This window comes from Lepisosteus oculatus, chromosome 3 (genome assembly GCF_040954835.1).
Source record: "Lepisosteus oculatus isolate fLepOcu1 chromosome 3, fLepOcu1.hap2, whole genome shotgun sequence".
In the NCBI taxonomy this organism is placed as follows: Eukaryota; Metazoa; Chordata; class Actinopteri; order Semionotiformes; family Lepisosteidae; genus Lepisosteus; species Lepisosteus oculatus.
The window spans coordinates 15,705,461-15,727,140 of NC_090698.1; the positions used below are offsets into that span (position 1 = coordinate 15,705,461).

At 40.6% G+C, this 21,680-nt stretch overlaps 1 protein-coding gene across 2 annotated transcripts in view; it reads left to right on the top strand.

Moving 5' to 3' along the window:
* The window catches only part of LOC102682553 (WD repeat-containing protein 70), a 111,810-nt gene that overhangs the window by 15,830 nt on the left and 74,300 nt on the right, over nucleotides 1–21,680 (top strand). For both annotated transcript variants that reach the window (XM_006627289.3, XM_015340380.2), the window contains exons 7-9: nucleotides 1,290–1,423; nucleotides 6,321–6,474; nucleotides 10,797–10,873. In XM_006627289.3, coding sequence (XP_006627352.2) covers nucleotides 1,290–1,423; nucleotides 6,321–6,474; nucleotides 10,797–10,873 — 365 coding nt within the window. The remainder of the gene's footprint in view (nucleotides 1–1,289; nucleotides 1,424–6,320; nucleotides 6,475–10,796; nucleotides 10,874–21,680) is intronic.

Consider the following 21,680-nt stretch of genomic DNA (forward strand, 5'->3'; position numbering starts at 1 on the left):
ACCCACAAGTAATGATGGATACAATATCCCCATCTGAGGCTCCTCCAGTCCTGTGCACTCCAGGAAATTCCTGCCAGCACTTTCGTCAGTAATTAGGGTTCAAGGACTTTCATAGAAAAGGGGCACACCGAAGGAGGCTTGCTATGTTTGTGGTGTTCTTGTTTGTTCTGTTTGAGACTTGGAAGGAATTTAAGCGCACATGAATATGATGATGAAAGCAGGCCGTTCTGCCTATCATAGCCGGCCAGCTTCCTCTGTAAGCTCTGCTTTACTCGACGTCAGGCGTATTTGTTAACTTCTTTTTATTTTTCAAAATACTGTCAGCCTTTGTTTTGAAAGAACCCAGGACCCCTGCCTCTTAACCGTGGCTTGGTAATTTATTCCATGCTCTAATAATTTCCAGCGTAAAGCCAAACAGAGGAATGTCTTGTAGTGTCCGTGTCGGCTGTGTTTTGTGCTTCTACACTTTATACGGACTGATCAGCACCGTGTGGGTTTCAGCCACTTTCTCTGGGCAGAACTGTATGATGCACTGACGTCTTTGGAAAAAATACTCCTAGCATGATCAAACCATTAACGCACTACCAGGCTACGCCTTCAATCATTGTTATTTTTACTTGTTCTTTGAATTTTGTTTTGCACAGCTTGAAAGAATGGGTTTGCTTTTCCCCCATTACCACAATGTTCATTCTTTATCACATTCAGAGAAGTAAATTATTTTTCCTCTTGGCACACTTGGGTTTTGTGCCTCTTGGGTTTAAACCTTGCAAATTCCATATGGTATAAAGCGGTTTGGCAAATGACATGACATAGCAAATTAGAATTTAACTATAAATGTTGGGTCATAAGATCTTAACTGTGTTTGTTGAACCTGTGCAATGCTCAAATCCACTTCTTTCTCTGTGTGCTTAAATCTAACTTATATCTGAGGCTTATTGTTCATTTTGAACGGCAGGCAGTCAAGGCCTTGGCCTAGTTTGCTTTGTTACAGCTGTTCAGATTTCTTTTGACACAAAGGTGGAACATTTCATAGAGTTCTTTATCATGCATTTGTTTCCAATTAAAAAAAGGGATAGGCTCATAAGTCTTTACTGCTTTTACTTAAACCTGTGAAAGTTATTTTGATCTATTGTTGCGTTCCAAGGGGTTTACTTTATGCATGCTGGCAAGTTGAGTTTTCTTCTAAAACAGTGACTACTCTGATGTAAACTAACATATCTGTTTGTGGATATATAAGGGGCATGTTTTTGGAGGCAGCTTTTTCAGGGTGGTACTTTCTAATCCTGCAGGTTTCTGCACTGGGACTGGACCCATCCGGTGCACGCTTGGTCACAGGGGGATATGACTACGATGTGAGGTTCTGGGATTTTGCAGGCATGGATGCGTCCCTCCAGGCTTTCAGATCGCTGCAGCCCTGCGAATGGTAAGGTGTACCCCATCACGTCTCGCTCTGCTGCATGGAGGGAAAAGATCTGAGCCACAATCAGGTTGCTGCTGGCAGATGAATCAGTGCATCTGTAGCTAACTTTAATCCCCAGACATCACTCATTGTGGCAACAGGGGCAAATGCCGCTGCCTTGTTGACATCAGTAATGCATTGCATCAAGGTCCTTTCTGCATTGTGGGTGTTGAGGATGCAATGGTGAGTTTTTGTTAGAGCAGGAGTGTTAATCCCACTGTCATAGCAGAACTCAAAAGCATTATAAAGTCTGGGATGACTGAAGCCCACCTTGTGAATTAGAGTTAATTCTCTTTCCCACCCTCAATTCTGTGTGCCAGGACTTTCACTGAAACCAGGCTCCTCAAAGAAGGAATAAGGAAGGGAAGGGACAGAGACTGAAGTGAGTGGGAATTCTATCCTGTCTTTTCCCCAGAGTGCTTTAAGACTTGGTGGGACCCAAACCAGATTTGCATTAAATGACGTGTAAAAAGGAGTACAAGAATTATGGAGGAAATGAAAGATGCTTCCTTTGAATTAAATGTAGCCATGCAGGTGCTATGAACACCTCTGTTTTATCATTTGCATATCCCTATAGGTAAGCATTTAAAAAAACTTTTGAGTATTATTCCACCGATAGCACACTGTTATTGCAGTCTGATTAATATTCAGAATCTCAAATCGAGACAAGGATAGTATTCCTTAGAGACGAAGCCCTAACCAACTCTTGTTCAGCCTTTAGAAATGTGAGTTTTCTCACATTTCATCACTGTATGGTAGTACATTTCTATGATTAATAGCAAGGGAGAGATTACCCAAAAACCAAATGCAACCAGATGTGAATGATTTGCTTTTTGCAATCAGAACTATATTATGTGTCTTTTTGGTCACTATGACTTAGGCTCTCAGTACCTGGTAAATTGATGTTCATGGGATTCCTTCAAAGACAGACAGGTGTTGTGGGGATTCCTGGTTCAGTTAAATGTTTGAACTGGGGGGGAAAAGTGCTTTGTTTTTTCTTCTTTTACTATGTTTCTGTTCAGATGTGCTCTCCAGCATGCTATAGCAAAGTGACTCTCCCAAAGTAAGGCGATTTTCTTCTTACTGCCCTTGTCAGTTTGCAAGTGATAAAGTTAGATTGTTGAAGTATAAGACCACCTCTATCAAGATACTACACACATTGTATAGAAGAGCTTTTCTAATGTAACAGGGTTTGAATTTCTGTATAGCTCCTTTATATGACTCTCTGAACCCTGTTTTATCATTTTTCCCATGATTGTGTCTAAATACTGTTGGTTTGCGATAAGACTGAAAACATACCTCTGAATGGCCGAAACGTTGTGTTCTCTTTCTTCTTTTTTTCAGCATGGAATAAACCTATTACTTGTTCCTTTGCAGCCTACGCATGCTGACGCAGCTACCCACCTGAACTATACCTCTGAATGTAAACATTGGTTCAAAACATAAGATCGCACAGGTGGTCTTGTTAGCAGGCGGGAGCAATACAGTAGGAAGGGAACAGCCAGGTCGCGTTTTGGGGAAAAAAATTCTCATACTTCCTTACAGCCAAGATTTGGGATATCCAAAGCCCATTTCTGGTGATGAATTTTGTTTTTTCTGTATTTTCTAGGACAGAAACTCGGTTTTTATAAGTAATATTTATGTGTTAATGACTGTGACATGGTTGTTTCCTGTGGGATACCAGCCTGCAGATATTGCAGGAAGCAAACCAGTGCCTGTTCCTAACTGCTGAGCTGGTGGGCCCCTGACACATTCATTTGATCTATCCTTATATGTTTTTCGATTTGTTTGTTGGTTCTATAAAGCTGCTAAAATAACTATTCATATCTTTTGTCTTAATATGTTGGTTCATATGATGTCTCTGAAGATGCCTATCTCATGTCGGTGATTGAGACTATGAAGAGTGCCAATACATGTTTCTGTTTGCACAAAATAACATCTAGCACAGATGAAACAGTTATTTTTTTTTATTGATGGCTTATGCTCGTGCCAATTGTGTAACTTAGTGAGATAGCTCCAAAAATTAATTAAAAGTGCTGGAATTCAAAGCTTTTCATATCCCTATGGAATTTAGGGAAATGGGCAAACCAGAGGTTACAGGCCACTTTCATCCCTAGCCCAGTGACAGGAGGGTACAAGTCATCCGTTCCCATTAATTAGTGCTGGCTCAGTTTTGTCATTGTTGTAATAATGGTGCCAGTTACTAGTGCTGTCTTGGTTGTCTCCCTGCCTGGTTTGACAATAATTAACTCCTAGCACCTTGAGGAGGGAGCCTGTGAGCTGCATGTTTAATTTCATTGAAACGCATCAATATTAAATAAATTAATCACATGGAGTGAGAATTTTGACAGAAGAACAAAAGTCACAAGAAGGTATGTAAGGAAGTGTGTTCAAAGAGGGCACCTTTTCAGGCAGTTGAGACTCAATTCTTACAGAAGCACGCTGTGACTCATAGAATCAGTTTATCTTTCAGATATACAATATAGGATTACTTTCACTAAATGCATGTTTTCTCTAGAAAGATGAAGAGATAAGCATTCACGTCCTTTATTTTTAATTTCCTTACAGTTTTAGTTACCACTTGTTAAGATGTGTATCTGTAAATGTGGAAGAGATGATTTTATGAAATAAGCAGTTTAACAACCAGGACCACACCTAGTATATTATCAACCCCATTCCTGGAAATGGAGGGTGGAACGGCGTATGTCTGCAGCCATATGTATATGGTTAACTCCAATTTTCTATAAGCAACCTTTAGCACAGCTCCACCTAGCCAATCAGGTGTGGGATGGAGCATATTTCTAAAGTTGAAACCTAACAGATCCCTTTAAGTAGATGTAGATGAGGTGAATGTCACTCATCCTTGAGAATCCAGCACATCCCAAAAAGACATCTTTCAATGTTGCTTGCCATCTCAGCTCTGCCAAAACATCCAAGTACTTAATTTCCGAGAAGTTGGTGTCAGGATGAAAAATGACTCTTTAAGAACTGTTTTTTAATCGTGGCAGATTCCTTTCATTATATATGAGCTCAGATCCCATAATCCAACGCTCAGAAGTGCATAATTCCTGAAATGCCATGCATTTTATCTGTTCCTCTTCTCTTGGCCAGTGTCAACAGAAGAGCTGGCTCTGATGCTGGAATACTCAAGCTCAGATGTACATTTCTCATTGTCCGGGGGAGATCACAGTCTTACAAGTCATCACTGCCAATCACACTGTTGAAAAGCTTGGGCTCCTGTAGCACTGCACTGTGCAGACACTGGAACAACAGCATGATGCCTTCAGTCTGTTGTCAATTCTTCCTCCATCTTCATGCTGCAGTGTTTGAGTAGGCTGTAGGTATTTCTGTTCTCCTGCAGAGATTTGCCAAGGTCTTGTGGCTCAAGCAGGTGTTCTAGTGCTCTGCTTAGGTGCTCTAGAAACAGTTCAAGGAGCTGCCAGGTTAATTTCCTGTTTGAAAGGTGTATACTGTGGTGATTATAAGGGTTTTTTATTGAGCTATTCATATAGGCGTTTTTCCTAGAAATCCCTGCAGACAATCCAAAAGGGGCTACTTATTCAACTACAAATATCATAGAAGGACTGTGAGCACGAGTTCTTGGGCTAAAGGCAGGGCAAGATTTTGGAATTGATGAGCTACCAGCAGACTCGGGCAGCAGAACAAACCATTAACTATCCAATCTTCACTTCACATTTTGCATCTCATGTTTGGAGCAAAATTGGTGAGAAAGTTGAGTGCTTAAATGTTCTTACTCATTTGCTATGAACCATGAAAAGCATATTTAGCTGGTTCAGAGACGATTTCAGGGTTATGTCTATTTCTTGTTTCATAATTGCATAACCTACAATTTAAGCTAAAAAAGGCAAGTTTATGATATTTAAATACGAACTGCTTTTGCCACAGTACAAACAATGTCTGCGTGCTTGTCACGTCAGTGCTGCAGGTTTGTGGCGAATACAAGACAATTGCGGTGGCTTCTTTCCCCTCAGAGCTGTCCTTTCCTGCTATTCAAGAAGGCTGACCAGACAGATGCGTAAAGCGGTAGACCAGTTTGTGAAGACGCCTCATTTCTTAACGCAGGCCTGTAACACTGCACTTCAATACATTACAGTGCACTGCAACACAATATAGTGGCCCTTCTGTATTATGATCAGCCTTAAACAGTTCACCATGGCTTATGTAAAGGAAAACTGATAATGCTTTTCTTCAACAGGCTGATTTATCATGCTTAAGTTATACAAGTAGAATATAGTGAGACAACTCAACTAGCTAGCAAAAAACAAAGAGCAAAGCTGTAGATTTAGAAATGTGGAATAGAAACTGTCACAGTTATGTGGTAGTAGTACTGTTGATTAGCTTTAAGTTAATCTTGATTAGAATATTTCTGTTTCATTACTTGTTGGTGTAGGAGAAATTAACTTTGCAGTAAATAACTTTACATCTTTGCCAAAAGCTCATCAAGTAGAAACGGGAAAATACAAATGAGTGGTTGCATGAACATTGAGTAAAGCTTACCTTCTAATTTCTTGGCTTATTCTCATGAAATCTGCTGTAGGGTGGAAGTTCCTGTGGGAATACAGAGGGATAAGTGTATGTGGTCTTCTGTAGAGTGAAAGATCTGCTCAGTACCTTTTGGATCACGTCATGGTCATGGAGGAAGACCAAAGGACATTGGTCTTCCTCCATGATGTACTTTTTGGACTAGTGCAGTAACAGCACGTCTGCAGCGGTTGCAACAGAGGAAAGGCTCATGTGGTGCTAACAACTGCTAGTTCTGCTGGGGTTTTACTAGAACGAAATTGTCGCTTGATGGTCGGTTAAGGTTTAACTGTGGGGATTTGTGTCCTTGTTTTTTCAGTCATCAGATCAGGTCGCTGCAGTACAGCATCACGGGAGATGTCCTCCTAGTGGTAGCCGGGAATGCACAGGCAAAGGTCTTGGATAGAGATGGCTTCCAGGTCCTGGAGTGCATGAAGGGGGACCAGTACATCGTGGACATGGCCAACACCAAGGTAAACTCCCTGTGATCCTACAAGCCTTGTTTGTTCTCTTTTTCTAAAAATTGTGCATCAAGTTATGCAGAGGCAGAAAAGGAGCTTTGCTGCATTTTATAATGAGCAGTGCTTACAAAAGAATGCACCTTTTGAAAAACACTGGGTACAATGCAGAACACACAAACATATGATTATCCCATTACCTAGCCTTGTGCACTGAGCACATACTGATGCAGAGGGCTGACTTATTTGCTATAGGTGAAGTTCAGGACAATGATAATTAACTTTTTTTCTTCCCAATTTGAAGTCACTGATAATGTACCACAGTGTGGAAATGCACAAACTCGTATATAGGTTCACAATTCCCCCAGATTCAGGTGTACGTGTGGATACCCCCATTAACTAAAAGAATGAGAAGAGTTGTCACTGTACTTCGTTCTTGCACACAGCAGGCTGTCAGATCTCAATCCAGTCATTCCAGGTCCCAGTCATTTCAATAGTAATTTCAGAGCTGCTACCAAAGGGTGTGTTGCTGCTTGTTCTGCAGATGCAAGTCCCCTGACCTGTGACTGCAGTTGTAGTCAGCCATGGGCTATGTATTCAAAGCACATAAGACCATATTATTTTACAGCCTGATGAAATTGATCAGGCTGCTAGATACTCTCCAGGACACCACAGTCTTGGAGTAAAGGCAAAAGAATAGAGGGCTTCTCTGATGTTGGCATAGACTGTCTGGCTCAGGTGTTGATAGGTGTTTGTCGGAGGTAGAGGAACAAAATCCAGGCCAGAAAAGGCAGTATCCTGCAACTGAGGGAGCATCCAGAACTGCAAAGCAGACCCTATAGGGACTGAGTGTAACTTTCTTCCTCATGTATTCGTTGAAAGTAGTACAGAGGAATGGGCAAAAGCCCATTTCAGGAATCCTCCAGCATTTCTCCTGAAGGGCACAGGTTTACATTTCTAAAGGATCAGACACTTGGAATCAGCAGCCTTGACTCTTTACAGTGCCGTTTCATAGCAGAAAAAGAAAAACATTCATGAAAAGCCCTGGCAGGCTTGAGAAACGTTGCAGAACATTCCTGCCTCTCAGACAACCGAAATTAAAACAACGTGAAAAGACCATCACCAAGGCCGAACAACCCAAAACAGGCTGCTGCAGTTATTGTTTGTTGCCGATGAGCCATTGCATGTAAAGCTAAAGACAGCATGTTGAGAGGAGCTCTGCTAACACAGTAGCTACCAGCCAGTCTGTCTGAAAAATCACAGCAGTGGAACACTGCATACTTGTGTTGGAAGTTGGATTTTGTTCAGGGGGAAATACAACTTAAATATGAGAAGGCTATGTGGGTGAATACATTTCTGAATTCTTAAGTTGAGTGTGGCTTGCACTCACAGATGACTGGAATCCTGTTCCCCTTTTCACCACTATTAGGATACTTTTAAAAGGTGTCCTCTGCAAATAAGTCAGTGGTCTTTTCAAAACCCCATTCAACCCCCTTAGAAATATTGATTTTCTAAAACAGCACTTTTCTACATTTGGGTCAGCTGCAAGTTTTCGAATGAAGTGACAATTCAAAAATGATCAGAAACTAAGGAAAAACATATTTGGGTCTTTGAGGGTTCTTAATTTATGGATATACTATATTGCAAGATCTTAGAAATGATCTAACTTAATAAGACATTATAACAAGGTCGTGACTATTTGGTCATTAACAATACCATGGCACTCTTTGTAAGAGTAGGAGTGTTAACCCCTTGTGACCTGGTTAAATACTAAATACACTAAGAGCTTGTACTATCTGGTCTGGCTGATTAAAGCTACCCCTTAGTCCAAGTAACTTGCCATTTTTGCACCTGTGCAGTGGTGCTGCTGGTGTAGATTGGTTGCTGGACATCAGCAGGTGCAATTGAATGGTGAAGGAAAGTGAGTCCCCTTTCCCTATAAGAAAGTTAAAAGATATCCCTTTGGCTGAAAACTGCTAGATGCAAGAAATTCTTATTATGAATGATCAAATAAAGAACTGGGAAAGAACTTTGAATTCATTTAAATTGTTTTTAATGAGATTAATTTAAAATTAAAAATGCATTATGCAACTGCATGTAATTGATGCTGCTTAAAATAGAACTGATAAAGAAAACTTTTGTTGAGAAACAGATGTGTCCATGTTAAAGAAATGCTGCTAATATAAAAAAAACTGAACTTTGACGGTCATTATTTTGTCAAAACTGATACAGGGCGTCAGTAGACACAATGGCTGAGCAGTTTGTTCTGTGTTACAGAAACACATGATGTAAAGAAATGTCAATGATTCAGCATCTGTTCATGCCCTTTTTTATTCATTCTGACATTTTTTGTTCATGGTTTTCTGTGGTAACGTTGAAGTTGCGCTGGGACTAAAATCTAAACTGGTTGTTCAGAAAAAACCTAGCTTGGTTAGCTCAATTATATGAATAAACAAATTGATAACTCTAACTTTGGGATGGTGGAGAACATGCTTCAGAGTTCTCTCGTGTTTTTATAAGAAGCTTGAGATCAATGGTCCAAGACACAGTTTGCAGCTGAATTACATCAATTTGCAGGAAAGTTAGTTTAATTAAGCCTAGCAATTATCCAGAAAGGTAACCCAAATAAATGCTGCGGGTCATGATGCTATTTTTTACCTCATCTTGTTTTTATTGGGCAGTCACACTGTTTACCAAAGGACTTTGCTTGAGAAGGATTAATAATAAGAAAAATGTTTTAATAATTGAGCTTTCTGAAATGTGGCGTTCCGTTTTTTTTATTTTGTGTGTCAGTTATAGCTTAATGGAGTCATTAGCTATTTTTTCTCCTGCACTGTAACTGAAATTTTAGATGTCTGTTACAGACGTGGTCATTTTTATTTTATACCATAGCTTAGTCTCCATGACCTTAAGCAGAATTTTTATTTTAAATCACTGTTACTTTCCTTTTTAATGCTAGAGCTCTTCTACCAAATGCAAGCTGCCAGAACTGTCTGTTTTTTTCATACTTTGAACCCCACAATATCTGTGACTGGCTTACCTGTAGCAGTGATTGGAGTGGTAATGCTGACTTAGTTTGTTTAACTTCACAGACTACCCATAAGTAACAGGGAGAACACTTCCAGTTCAGGGGTCTCTGCATGTCGGGCTTAGCAGACACCTGAAAAAGCCAGGCAGGTGTCATGCTGCCTGGACTCCATGTACCTGGGTTCAAATAGCAGACAAGTAGATGACAATGTACATTCCTAGGCTATTATCCCAAGGGCTGCTGAAGCCTTGGGTTCTCTCTGAGCAAGACGTTGGGCAGCACTGTAGAATCCCATCCCCTGTATTCTCGCTGATCTGGCTAGGAAAGAGCTGCAGCTGCATGGACAGTTGGTTTGACCCTTAGCCAGAGCACTAAGCTCCTGTTGTGGACAGCCAGGCAAGCAGGCTTATGAAGAAGGGAGAGTTTTGCCCAGGAACAGTTCAGCAAGGGAGGCTGAAGCTGCAGTGGTACCCAGATGGGAAGTGGACTCCACAAAGCTTCAGGCCCGTCGGCATGCAGCAGTGCAGCTGAAAGCCAAATCCCTGGAATCGGATTCTTCTCCGGAGTACCCGACCAGCAGGCCGTGACCGTTGAGCGGCTCGCCGGGGAGCTGCCTTTGAAGTTGTTATTTGTTATGGCAAATTTTTTCCCTGCTGTTTTAACAGAGGGAAGCACTTGAAGCCCCATTGATGATCTCATGACCCATTCCTCCAAGTTATGGTCCGTGGTTCAGCAGCAGCAATTAAAAAGCTGCGAGCGTGCGAGTTTCTCTCCTGCCCCACGAACACTTTGTTCGGCTCCTTCAAGAGACACTTGCTACCTGGTGCTGAAATGAAGCAAACAATGCAGACCTGAATTGTGCAAATTTCTCCAGGGTTATGTGCTACTCTTAAATTAAAGATAAGATAACCATTAATGGGGCTTGGGGATCTTCACACTGAATGCTAATTGATTGCAATCATCTCTGGTTGTTTGAAATGTATAAATTAAAAGGTGGTTTATTGGAATAATTAAAAAAAGATACCATTAAAAATTGACTGTGGTCAATTTTTATTTTTAATGGACAACGCCATTTCAAAGTGCTTTGTACTAAGTGTCACATAAGACAATCTGTGCTAACAAATTAATGTTAAACATAGAATTTAGCTTAAAATTAAAGATGCTACAATTTTTTAAAAAAAATTGCATTATTTCTAAATGTCTCAGTTCAGGAAGAAGCAGTTATGCTTCATATGTAGCACAATGAAAATGGCGTCACAGATTTTAGACTAAGCTCAGCTAGAGCTTACCCTGTGTAACTGTTTTTTAGGGACACACAGCCATGCTCAATGGTGGATGCTGGCACCCCAAGGTCAAAGAAGAGTTTCTGACGTGCTCGAATGATGGGTGAGTGGCCTGAGTTCAGTTCTTGGAGAGTACGTGATGGACATCAGTCCTCCATGAAACTGGTTAGGGCATGTGGGGCCACAGGAAGGACTTCAGTTTTTATCTTCTGTGTGTCCCGGAAGCCCAGTAGGTCCCAGGATCCTTTTCTGAAAATGCACCTTACAGAGCATGTTCTAAACAAAAAGTTGTTGGCCAACAGTCCTGTTGCAAAGATGACTTGGCGTAAAAGATAGGTTTTGTTTTCAAACATCCTGCACAGTACTTTTATCTCAATCTCAATCTCACGCTGCTGTTCTCTCCTACCTTTTCTTTTACCTTTCTTTCAGTGGTTTTATTGTTTGTCTCCCCATTTTCCTCTCTGGCTAAGTGATAGTACAGACACTTCTTGGCTCTCTGAGTCACTGCTTTCTCAAAATCAGAGAGTTTCAAATGAAAGGCCTTTTAATACTCAAATTCAAGAAGACATTTTCTTTTGGAAAATATTCTCATCATAAGATTAGTGTCTGTATGTGTGACCATATGTTTGGTTTTCATAATTCTTTAATTTGCTGAGTCACCCCAAAGGAAAGCCGCAGTCGTCGGTTAACAGAGTCTCTCCACTCTGGTTCACCAACTTTCTCTTGGCGATTATACAGGAGAAATTCCATGTGTTTCTCAGTCACTTGTGATTCATAGCAGATTCCCATAGTGATTCATAAGGCATGTTGTCCCAGAGGAAGGGTTTTATTGACGTATTATCTTAATTCACAGTGAGAGGCTGCCTAGAGGATCCCCGCACATTCACCAAGAAAAAATGCTTTTGAGTTTTGCGCATTAAAAGAAGGACCATGTAAGATTTCCACACAGTTTAGCAGCACTGGGTATTTTATTTTCTAACCTCCTGTTGTCGATATTCAAAGACTGCTTCTCTCATGATTTTATTAAGATATGCAAATGCAATCAGTCAGTGGTTTAAACAGTCTTGGTGGTCTAATCCTAAATAATCCTACTTTTAAGTATTTGTAGAACATATAGGTGGAAGGTCCTCATGATGGCATCAGTCAGTGCTTTAAGAATGCACTTGGTTCTCAACTTACTAGCGGGTTGTGTTCCAAAGGCCCTTCCAATACTTGAGTCGTTCGTAAGTTGAACCAGAATTTTGGAACATATAAAGGGGTTGAGTGTAAGGAAAGGGGATATCATAAAAACTCAAAGGTTCTTGCCCTTCCTTTGTGAGGATTTGATAATGTCTTTCAATTTTCCTTTTCTCAGATGTTTTCTAAGGGCTGTGAGCGCTCAATATTACCATGAAAAAGTTGGTTGTTAGCATAACATCATGCTGCCACTGAGTGAGCAACTCTCTGCACACTGTGGTCTTGAGCCATACCCCCTCGCGGCACCAGTGTGAGACCCTCAGTTCAGTTTTATATTCCACTATATGACACATGGGTTACTTAAACTGCAGGCCATATTACAAAGGGAGCTGAACACTAATATCTGTACGCAGCAGTGCGTACTTGTCCAGATTTCTAGTCCAGTAACCAACACACTTGCATATTTATTTTATCAGAGAACACAATATGTTCAAAACATGACAAGAAAAGCAGACTGGAACTGGCATTAAAGTTTTTAATTTAATTAACTTAATTATTCCTTACAAAGTCGGTTTTATGTGGCTAATGTGCATGGATGTTTGCATCTTGATCGTTCACTTTGGGGATTGAACTGTAATTTTGCTTTAAGGTGGAGAACAGAGAAAAGTGGTTTTGGCAGCCAATGAAAGCTCTTGCTTGTGAGGAGCAGTAATAAAGGACACTGTAACAAGCAAGAAGGCAGAGTCAATGTTGAAGTCAGGAGAAACAAGAATAGCTAGTGCTTGGGATATCGTGGAGTTAAGGCTGGCTGAAGGATTTGCTGTCAAGGAGTCAGCACAAGCAGTAAAGCTTGAGACAGTAGTTTTCTCTTGACAGCTCAGATTGACAGTAACATTTGCCTGTGTCCTTGTAATTGATCATTTGCTTGCAGTATGTTTTTTTCAGATAAACCTTTAAATTCCTAGAATAAACCACCTCTGCATTTACAGCAATTAAGCTGAGAATGTTCAGAGATTTTTCATTGCTTCTTTTTATTGGCTGATTTAAAAAAAAACTGAATATTTTTCCAGTTGGTGTTTATGAGAATATGTGCATAACATGAATAAAGAAGGTAAGGCATTTTGCTAAAAATCAACAGCGGTGACAGGAAATAGCATTTTGATGTGCACTGTTTTTCTTCTGTGCCACCAATCTGACACAGTTGTGTGTGGTACTGACAGCTTTTCAAAATGATCTCCACAATTACAGCAGCTGCTGAAATAACTTTACTTTGAATGACAACCTGTTCCAGCTGGCTTAAGCAATCTTCAGTTTTCGTGTGTGTGTGTGATAAATGTACATTTATCAAGAACTGTCATATTTATTTGTCATCAAGAACCGAATTTTTGTCCCTAGTTTAAGAAATAGAGTGGAAAGGATTTCTCATGTTTGCTGTAATTAATCTGTGCGTCAGATTAATTGTGCAACTTGATTAACTTGGGAGAAGACGGTGTAGGACAGCCATCCGAAGAATTTAATGTGGAGTATGTTTAGGATTCTGTGAAACTGGTTAGGGATTGTGTTCTAATTAGTAATCACAGTTAGTTGAGTGTTATTCAGAAGGTGGAAACTGACAACAGTTTCTCCCATGCTAGAAGCTCTCATCATGTTCTAGTACGAATAAAGGAGGAGGAACTGGGTGAAACATTGCTGCTATAGCACCTGGCTTTCAATCCTGTCAAACCTTTTTGGGCCAAACTGGGTTTGTGACAAGGCCAACTTTTAAATTTTAGAAAAATATAGGGGTGGGACAAAATAAATACAAAACACCCAACCACGGGGTTCGCAAATCTTTTTGCAAGCATAACAGTTATTTTAAAAAGTGCTAAATGTGCTTAAAAAAGGAAAGTCAATTAATATTTTCGGTGCCTTAATAGATATTTTAAGAATGCATGATGAAATAATGTATATGAGCACAGTATTTTAAAGATGATGTTTTAAGAGGAATTTGAATTGTATTTAATTCAGATGCACTTAATTAATTTCCAGTGCAGAAGCATTGAGAGTTTGTAGAAAATAAAAGCCAGAGTTATTGCTGTCTGTAACTGTTTGTTGTAGAAACTGTATCCGTTGATATTTCTCACTTCCCTTGAATGGCAGTATCAATGGGACATGTTTCATTTCCTCAAGGTCATTTCAATAAAGGCATGGATATTTTCATGGCAGGAGTAGGATTTGTTTGTTTTTTATGGGAGGTTTATTCTCAGTGCTGTGTTCTGTGCTCTCTGCCGTAACGGGCCTGTCCGTGCCACACACAACACGTGCTACATGTGTGCACGCCTACAGCCCATGTACACATGTCCCTGTCCAGGTCTGCATTCATAGCTCAAGTGCTCAAGGTGGGGGACAGCATAGCACTCATGTTCTCCCTCAGTAATCGCTGCCAAAGACTTTTCTAAAACATTTCTAAATGCAAAATCGGTTTTGCAGATGCATTCATTTTTTTATCCTTGTGTATGGTCTTTACCAGTTTAATCTGATCATGTTTTTCTAAATCTAAAAAAAGTATGCATTTTATACTAATTTGTCTGTATTGTCTCATTATCTAAAAGAAATCAACAGTGTAGTTGTGGTCATAAGCACATTTTGTAGATTAAATTAGAATCGTATGGGAATACAATGTAAGTATAGCAACCAACTGAAAGCATTATATACCCACTTTATGCAGTATGTGTGTATCTCATATGTATGGATGTGACCAGTCTATTTTAATTTTAGTATTCTTACTGATTTGCTCATACCTCAAATTTCTATCCCAGTGTCATTTAGTAGTGAATTGAGTTTATTCCTTATTGGCTTGTTTCATGCTATCACAGCTGCCTTTGGAATTGCTTACAGGATTCATATCAGGTGACGACCATGGCCTGTTACATGCCTTTCACACTTTTCCTTTGCAGATTTCTGTTATTGACTACTGGATACTGCTCTGCTTAAATGTGAAGCTCTAATGTGTATAATATGCGTGCATCCCATTTTACAAAGAGGCTTATTTACATGGTGCAAGTGGTTGGATAGAATGTTTGCCATTGCTGTGGTTACATGTTCTGAGCAGAAACTTAGAAATTCAATTTAAAAAAGCATGAAGTTGGAAATAAAGAACATATTAGCTGGTAAATGTTTTGTTCATTATTGTGTTTGTGCTTGTACATATTTATTTATGTGTATTCCTTCCTTCCTTTTTTTTTTACAAAGTATGGGATTTTTACTTATTACTTTTCACTGTTTGACCAGAGGAACATTCATCTGGCAGGCAGGTATTGCTTTTACTTTACCTCTTTGAGAGATGAGACAGGGAGCCTTTTCCTGAACTCCCCCAATAATCACTGAAACAATAAGCAGGAATGTGTTTTTCATTTCCGTGCCCTTGCAGGTTACTTATCAAATGGACAAATGGATGTCATTTCCTCCCGGTGGTTCTTTTCGCTCCGTTATGGTGGCCAGTACGCAGTGTTGGGTTCTTCCATGGGGCATAGTGGTTTCTGCTCATCTGTGTGTTTCTGAAGCTGCTGTAGTGCTCGGGGCAGCACCGTACGTCGGACCAGAAGAGGAAACTCCTGGTGTCGCCCTCTTGCTTGGGTGCCTTTTGGCGAGAGAGGCTCCCCTCCCCGGGCCGTGTCCTGTGGTTTCCCCACCGCCAGATAGGAAAGTGGAATCTAAACCTGTGATTTGAAACCGTAGACTCCGAGACGCCGTTTTGTGGGCGGAACAGGGGAGAATGACGAATCCAATTACTGGACTCTGGGAAAACGTCAGGAATGTTCCAGTTGCAGCAGAAGGAAGGATGTTAGGAGAAGTAAAAGGGAAATTGTCCAGCCCCTGGATAATCACACCTCCAGAGCACTTTCCCCAGCTGCAGGGGTTTCAAAGTGGGTGTCGTTTTGTTTTTTTCTTCTGGAGACCAAGAATCGGACTGTCCCTGGTTATGAACTGTCCTGTGTTTCCTTCGGTATGGAAAAACGGTGGTTTGTCCACGAGGACACATGAACCATAGGTGTCATCTTTTTTTCTTTTGGTTTCCTCAATGGTTTGAAGTTATGGAAGAGAATCATTGGTGAGGTTTGCAATGAAACCTGTTTCATAGAACAAAGGGTTTTTCTGTTGTTTGCTGTGTAGATTACAAGTGCAGTAAGAGAATGTAGAGTTGAAACGTCAATTTACATCTACTCTTGCATAAAATATCTACATAAAAGCCTGGGTTGCCAAAGTAAAGTGTATAACTGAGACTCTGTACTGTTTCAGTATTGACCCAACCAACATTTTTTCTTTATAAATCTTCAAAATGTTTTGAAGTTTTAACTTCAGAAGAAGCTGGATATTGGATTGCCCACTCCAGAAGGCAATTTGTGATATTGGGACATGGGAAAGTGCTTCTGTTCTGAGGAGGGATTAATATAACTTTAAAGGATATTTTTTAAAAGAATATGGCCAGAGAAAATGTCATTTTCATTACCTAACATCACTTAGTGTGTAGACGCAGACCTGTAATGAGCTGGATTCAGATGCATAGCGTGGTGTTATTTCTGCAAAACTAATTTGTAATTATTGTATTTGGTAGTATGGTAGGTTAAATGATTTTTTTTCTTTTTAGCTTCCAAACTAATCCTTTAAATTAGCTGGAAAAAAAATTTCTCAAGCTTTTATGAATTACAGAGTGTGCTGGAAACTTCTTCAGATAGAGATCTAAAAAGGAGCAGAGCACTTGCATTCAATATTTTAATAGTTTTTTAAAGCTAACTTAAACCATGAAAAAACCTTTCTCTTCTTTTTTTCATCTATTTCTACCCTGAATTGTACCAGTAAATAAATGGTACCCTGAACTTGCAGAATGAATTTCCATGCCATACCTCATGTGACCAACAGGTGGCATGTATAGCCCTTGAGACACAAAAGGAGGGCAGAGATGTACATCTACTACTGAGAATCCTTAGAAATTCCTCCCCCCTCATCTGTGCCAGTCGGGCACAAGCTGCGCTTTACATTTTTAGTATAGTCCACTTATTTAAACAACAAATGGCCTTGGACTCCGATGTGATTTAGAATAGGTCATCTAAGCCTGTATCTATGATTTGGTTTGAGTAAAAAGTGTTTTTTTACTCTGTCTCTGGACTTACTTGGCCACATATTTAAAGCGCCTCACTGAAACACTGAATTGTGGGCCAAAGGCAAGCCTGTACTGAAGAAAAAAGATAATTTAAAAAAGTCCTTTATTAAGTCATTGTTTTGAAAAGTGAAGAATAGCGCCAACAGTTGGAATCACTGCATTCAACATCCCCATTTAGATTTCCAACTAGCAAATCCATTCAGTCCCGTTCGTTCATTTAGGTATTTATTCAGTTGTTTCTTTGTCATACTTTTCTAGTGTTATATATATTTTATGTAACTTTGAGTGAGATTGAAAAGCAACATTTATTTGGTCTCCCATAGCAACAGCAGACTTTAAAGGCAAAAACACCAAGCCAGGAGTGTCTTTTGCTTCTCATTTCCTTTTTTTTATTTCGGCTGGGTTTACATGTAGAGTAGTGCAAGCTGTTTTTAAAGTGATTTTGACCAGAGAATTATATTTTGCTCCTTTCCCTGAAATGTGGCAAAATACATGCTTAAAGCTCTTCAATGTTCTTATGGATTCAGATTATCTCAATTTTTCCTATAGCTATTTGGATTAAGGGCTGATTTTTTAATATTCAATATTGCCTAAAAATGTAGATCCTGATCTGAATTGCATTTAAATTAGATCACAATGCTCAACTTTCACCTGCTACTGAGATCTAGGTATGAACATTGTTTTTTTTCATCTTTGAAATGCTCAGTAGTTATTCTGGTTTATATATTTAGATTAAAATCTGCCGTTATTAGTGATCTTGTCTGTGCACCTCAGGCCCTGCTCATGCAAGGTGAAAATGAGGACATGCCCACTGTCACTGCAGCTGGCTTTTAGACACGTAGGCACAGAGGAAAGTTCAACTTAGTTCAAGCTTTATTATCCTCTGGGAGGAAATTTGTTTCATTGCACAGTCTAAAACAACAAGGAATTACAAACATTACCAACAGGGAAGATGGTACAATAGTGTTACAGGAAATAAGAGAATTACTTTACATCGTTACTTTACAGTTCGCATTGACTGGAGGAGGGACGGGCCTGCCATTGGCACCACTACAAGTTCGTAGGAGCCCAGCTAGTGATAGGGGTCACTATTCTGTTTAAAGACGTGTACCCTGGACAAGACAACACCAGCAGTGCTTAGCCAATAGTGCTCCATCTTGGTGATTTCGCGACATAGTCCGCCTATGATGTTGCCTCTGCTAAAACCTTTGCTCCAGGCAAGCACCTTTCTTTGTTTAGCCTCTTGGGGATCTCTTGGTGCACGAAATTGTGAACAGCCATCTCCACATCCCGTTCATTTCTCACAGCTGCTAGAGCGCAGCAGTGTAAACCCCGCATCCCTCTGGTCCAGTAATCGTCCTGATGACTCTTGAGCCCAAATTGACAGTTCTGCCCAGGTCCTGTGTTCAGGCGTGAGATTAACGTTTGTGGAACAGTGGTCTCAGTATCACATGGGCTGAGCTTCTAAAATGACACCACCCACAGTCCTGTAGCCCTTTGGTGGGGTTTGTTGCAGTGTGTAAACTCATTTGGTATGGCTTTCTACCATTTCATTTGTACCTGGATAAAGATCAAGTGTGTGGAAGATGTACTCACTGCCCTTACAGTTTACTTATTCTACCTTGAGACTACTCTGTCTGACACTATAAAATCTGTCAGTGAGGAACAATCATTAAGCTTTGACAGGTTTTAGCAACAGTGCAGGAAAAGTGTCTCCTGCTTTGTTTGGACACGCATTGCCAAATCCCAGACCCACAGCACTGTTTTTTATTGTAAGAGTCCCTGTGGTCCATAAAACATAATATGGCCCCACTTTTTACAGCCAATTGTGTACAAGGTGAGCATTTGTAGCAAATTTATAATTTCCCAGCGAAAGAAGTCCAACATGAGGTATTATTTTATATCTACACTATTTTTAGGTTTTTTTTAAATATATTTGTGCTAATAGCAAAACCAGTTGGTTCCATGGATGTTTCTGCTGACAGGCTTAGTATAGTGTCCTTGACATCTTTCCTCCTGCAGCAGCTTTATGAGGTGCATTGTTTTATAGTTTCAGAACTGTTCCTCGTTTGTGTAAATCCCGTTAAAGAAAAAAGGAAAGGAGAGCCCATGGAGAGCTTACGCTTTTATCAGAAGGTTTGTTATTGTTTTGAAAAAACTGTGGTAATTCTTTAGTTGTTTTTGTTCGCCTTCAAGAGTGCATAGTATAGCAAGTACAGTGGGCAATATCGTGAGTGTAGAGTTGTAACCCCCACTCAGAGGACTTGACCTTGAAGAACAGCTTGTCTGGGATGTGTTCCTAAGGCATGAATGTCCCCTCCGTGGTAGTGTGATGGGGGACCACACTGACTCTTCAGCAACTGTTGCTCGCAAAATTGACCTGTAGTAGCAACCATCAATTTTTCTACCTTATACTAATCGGTTTGCTACCATTTTTTTTCCATTGCAAGACATAATTTTGAAGTTTTTTTTTATTCCTTGTTGCAGCAATGATTAGGGCTCCTGACTGGAAGGTGCTACACTCACGTTGCTCCAGTAAAAATATCCAGCTGTGTAAATGGTACAGATGTAAGTTGCTTTAGAAAAAAGTGTCGCTCAGACAAATTGATAGCAGGGACTATTACTTACAATTACACTGACTTATGCTGAACAAATATCTGCAGTCTTTTAGACTCTGATAAGTATCCCAAGCAGTCTATCTCGCCAGGCAGTTTTACTTATAGCAGTATTTAGTGAACAAGAAAATAAGAGTCTCAACACACCCAGAGGCACAGGAGGAGAAGTTACTCTTCTGTGAGATGGTTTTTAGTTGAAGGCAGGTGCATGTCTTATTGCCGGGCAGGACAACAGTTGATTTTTCTGTTTAGGAATACATTATAAGGCTGGTAGGAGGAAGTCGGTTCAGCACCAGAGCCTCACTGCCCTCCTCCTTAGGTATATTGTGATTCTTTTCCTTAATTACTCCAGTGCAGCTGAGCATTTGGCTTTCTGGATAGCCTTGTTGAAGGAGGAGGGCTGTTGACAACACAGCCTTGTGTTTCTCCTAGAGTGCTGTTTAGCACTTTGTTCCCTGTGCCACAGCTTGTATGTTGAAAAGGGGGCCTGTTTTGTTTCCACTTATGGCTGTATTTATTTGGCAGTGTCAAAAAAACAAAACAAAAGACTGTGTGACTTTATTTTTTGTTTTGGCATGGGGACTTCCTGAAACTGACTTAACTGGTATAAGAGCAAAATAATTTCTTTCCAGATGTGGAGGGAATGTCAGTCCTGAATGGGCATTTATCACCAGTTAACATTGTTGCCTCCTGTCGGTCCTGTTGGATACTTGTTTTGTGAAGATTTAAGGCAGAAGATTTTGGTCCAAAGTGGTCAATTAATTGTGTGTAAGAGTATCTCCCCTTTATTCCACTTCTTCATCATTATTGTAGTTTATGTCCTTCTGTCCTGTTTCATCCAATTCAAGGCCACGGGGGAGCCGGAGCCCATCCTGGCAAGCAACAGCGCAAGGCAGGTTACACCCTGGAAGGGACACCAGTCCCAGGGCACACACAGACACACACATTAACACCAGCATCATGGTCAATTTTTCCAAGAAGCCAATTAATCCACCAGCATGTCTTTGTACTGTGGGAGAAAACTTGAGCATCTGGAGGAAACCCTTGCCAATATAGGAAGAGCATACAAACTCCACACAGAGAGCATGCCAGGTCTGGAATCGGTCTCGGGGCCCCAGTGCTGCAAGGCAGCAATGCTAACCCCTGTGCCACCATGCCGCCCTGTAGTTTGTCTGTTTTCCATGTGGTTCAACCAGCACAGGCATCTGTTCAAATCATAGAAGAAGCCCTCAAGTACAAACACCACTAGTTCAGATCTGGGCTTGGGAATTGGTTGACTGTAACTGTGGGAAAGGGAAGAACCCACGCTGACTGAGAGCTGCTGAGGCTGGGTGGGTTTGTCTTACTGATGCCTGTTGGTTGGCTGGGTGCCTGTCAGCTCGCTTTAATATTGGCAAGATCTCTGTTAATGTCCCACTGCTATTTGTGATGTGAGCCTGTAGTGTAGAGAGATGCAGGTGGCAGAGGACACTTCAGATGACACATTCGAGTTGTCTTCATCTGCTGGCATGGGGATCATAGTGATTGCAACAAATGGTGGCTAAATATGGGGAGTATTTAAAGGTTGTGTGGAAAGACTATTCATCTAAATCCTAATAAATCCCTGCAAAATGAGAAAAACCCCAATGGTGTATTAAGTTTAAAAAAAAGTCAGATTCTGATTGAAAGGGACAATAACCGAAAATCATTACAGCATGACTGCAAAAGAACTGGAGGATTTGTGCTCAGTATATCTGGAAAATGTCCTATCGCACTTTAATTTGAGTGTTATTGTTGTTGATATGAGAGAATGAAGAGCTCTCGGACTCCAAGCAGCAGGTGTGCCCTGTCCCGGGTCAAGAGATATTCCAGCAGTGCTCTCGCTGCAAACGGTGAAACCGAGCCTTGCAGTCACCTAGCACGGTCACAGGCAGGGAGGTGATGGTCACAGAGGGGGTGGGAGGGACAGGCTCTCCCCCCCAGCTAGCTTTCTGAACAAC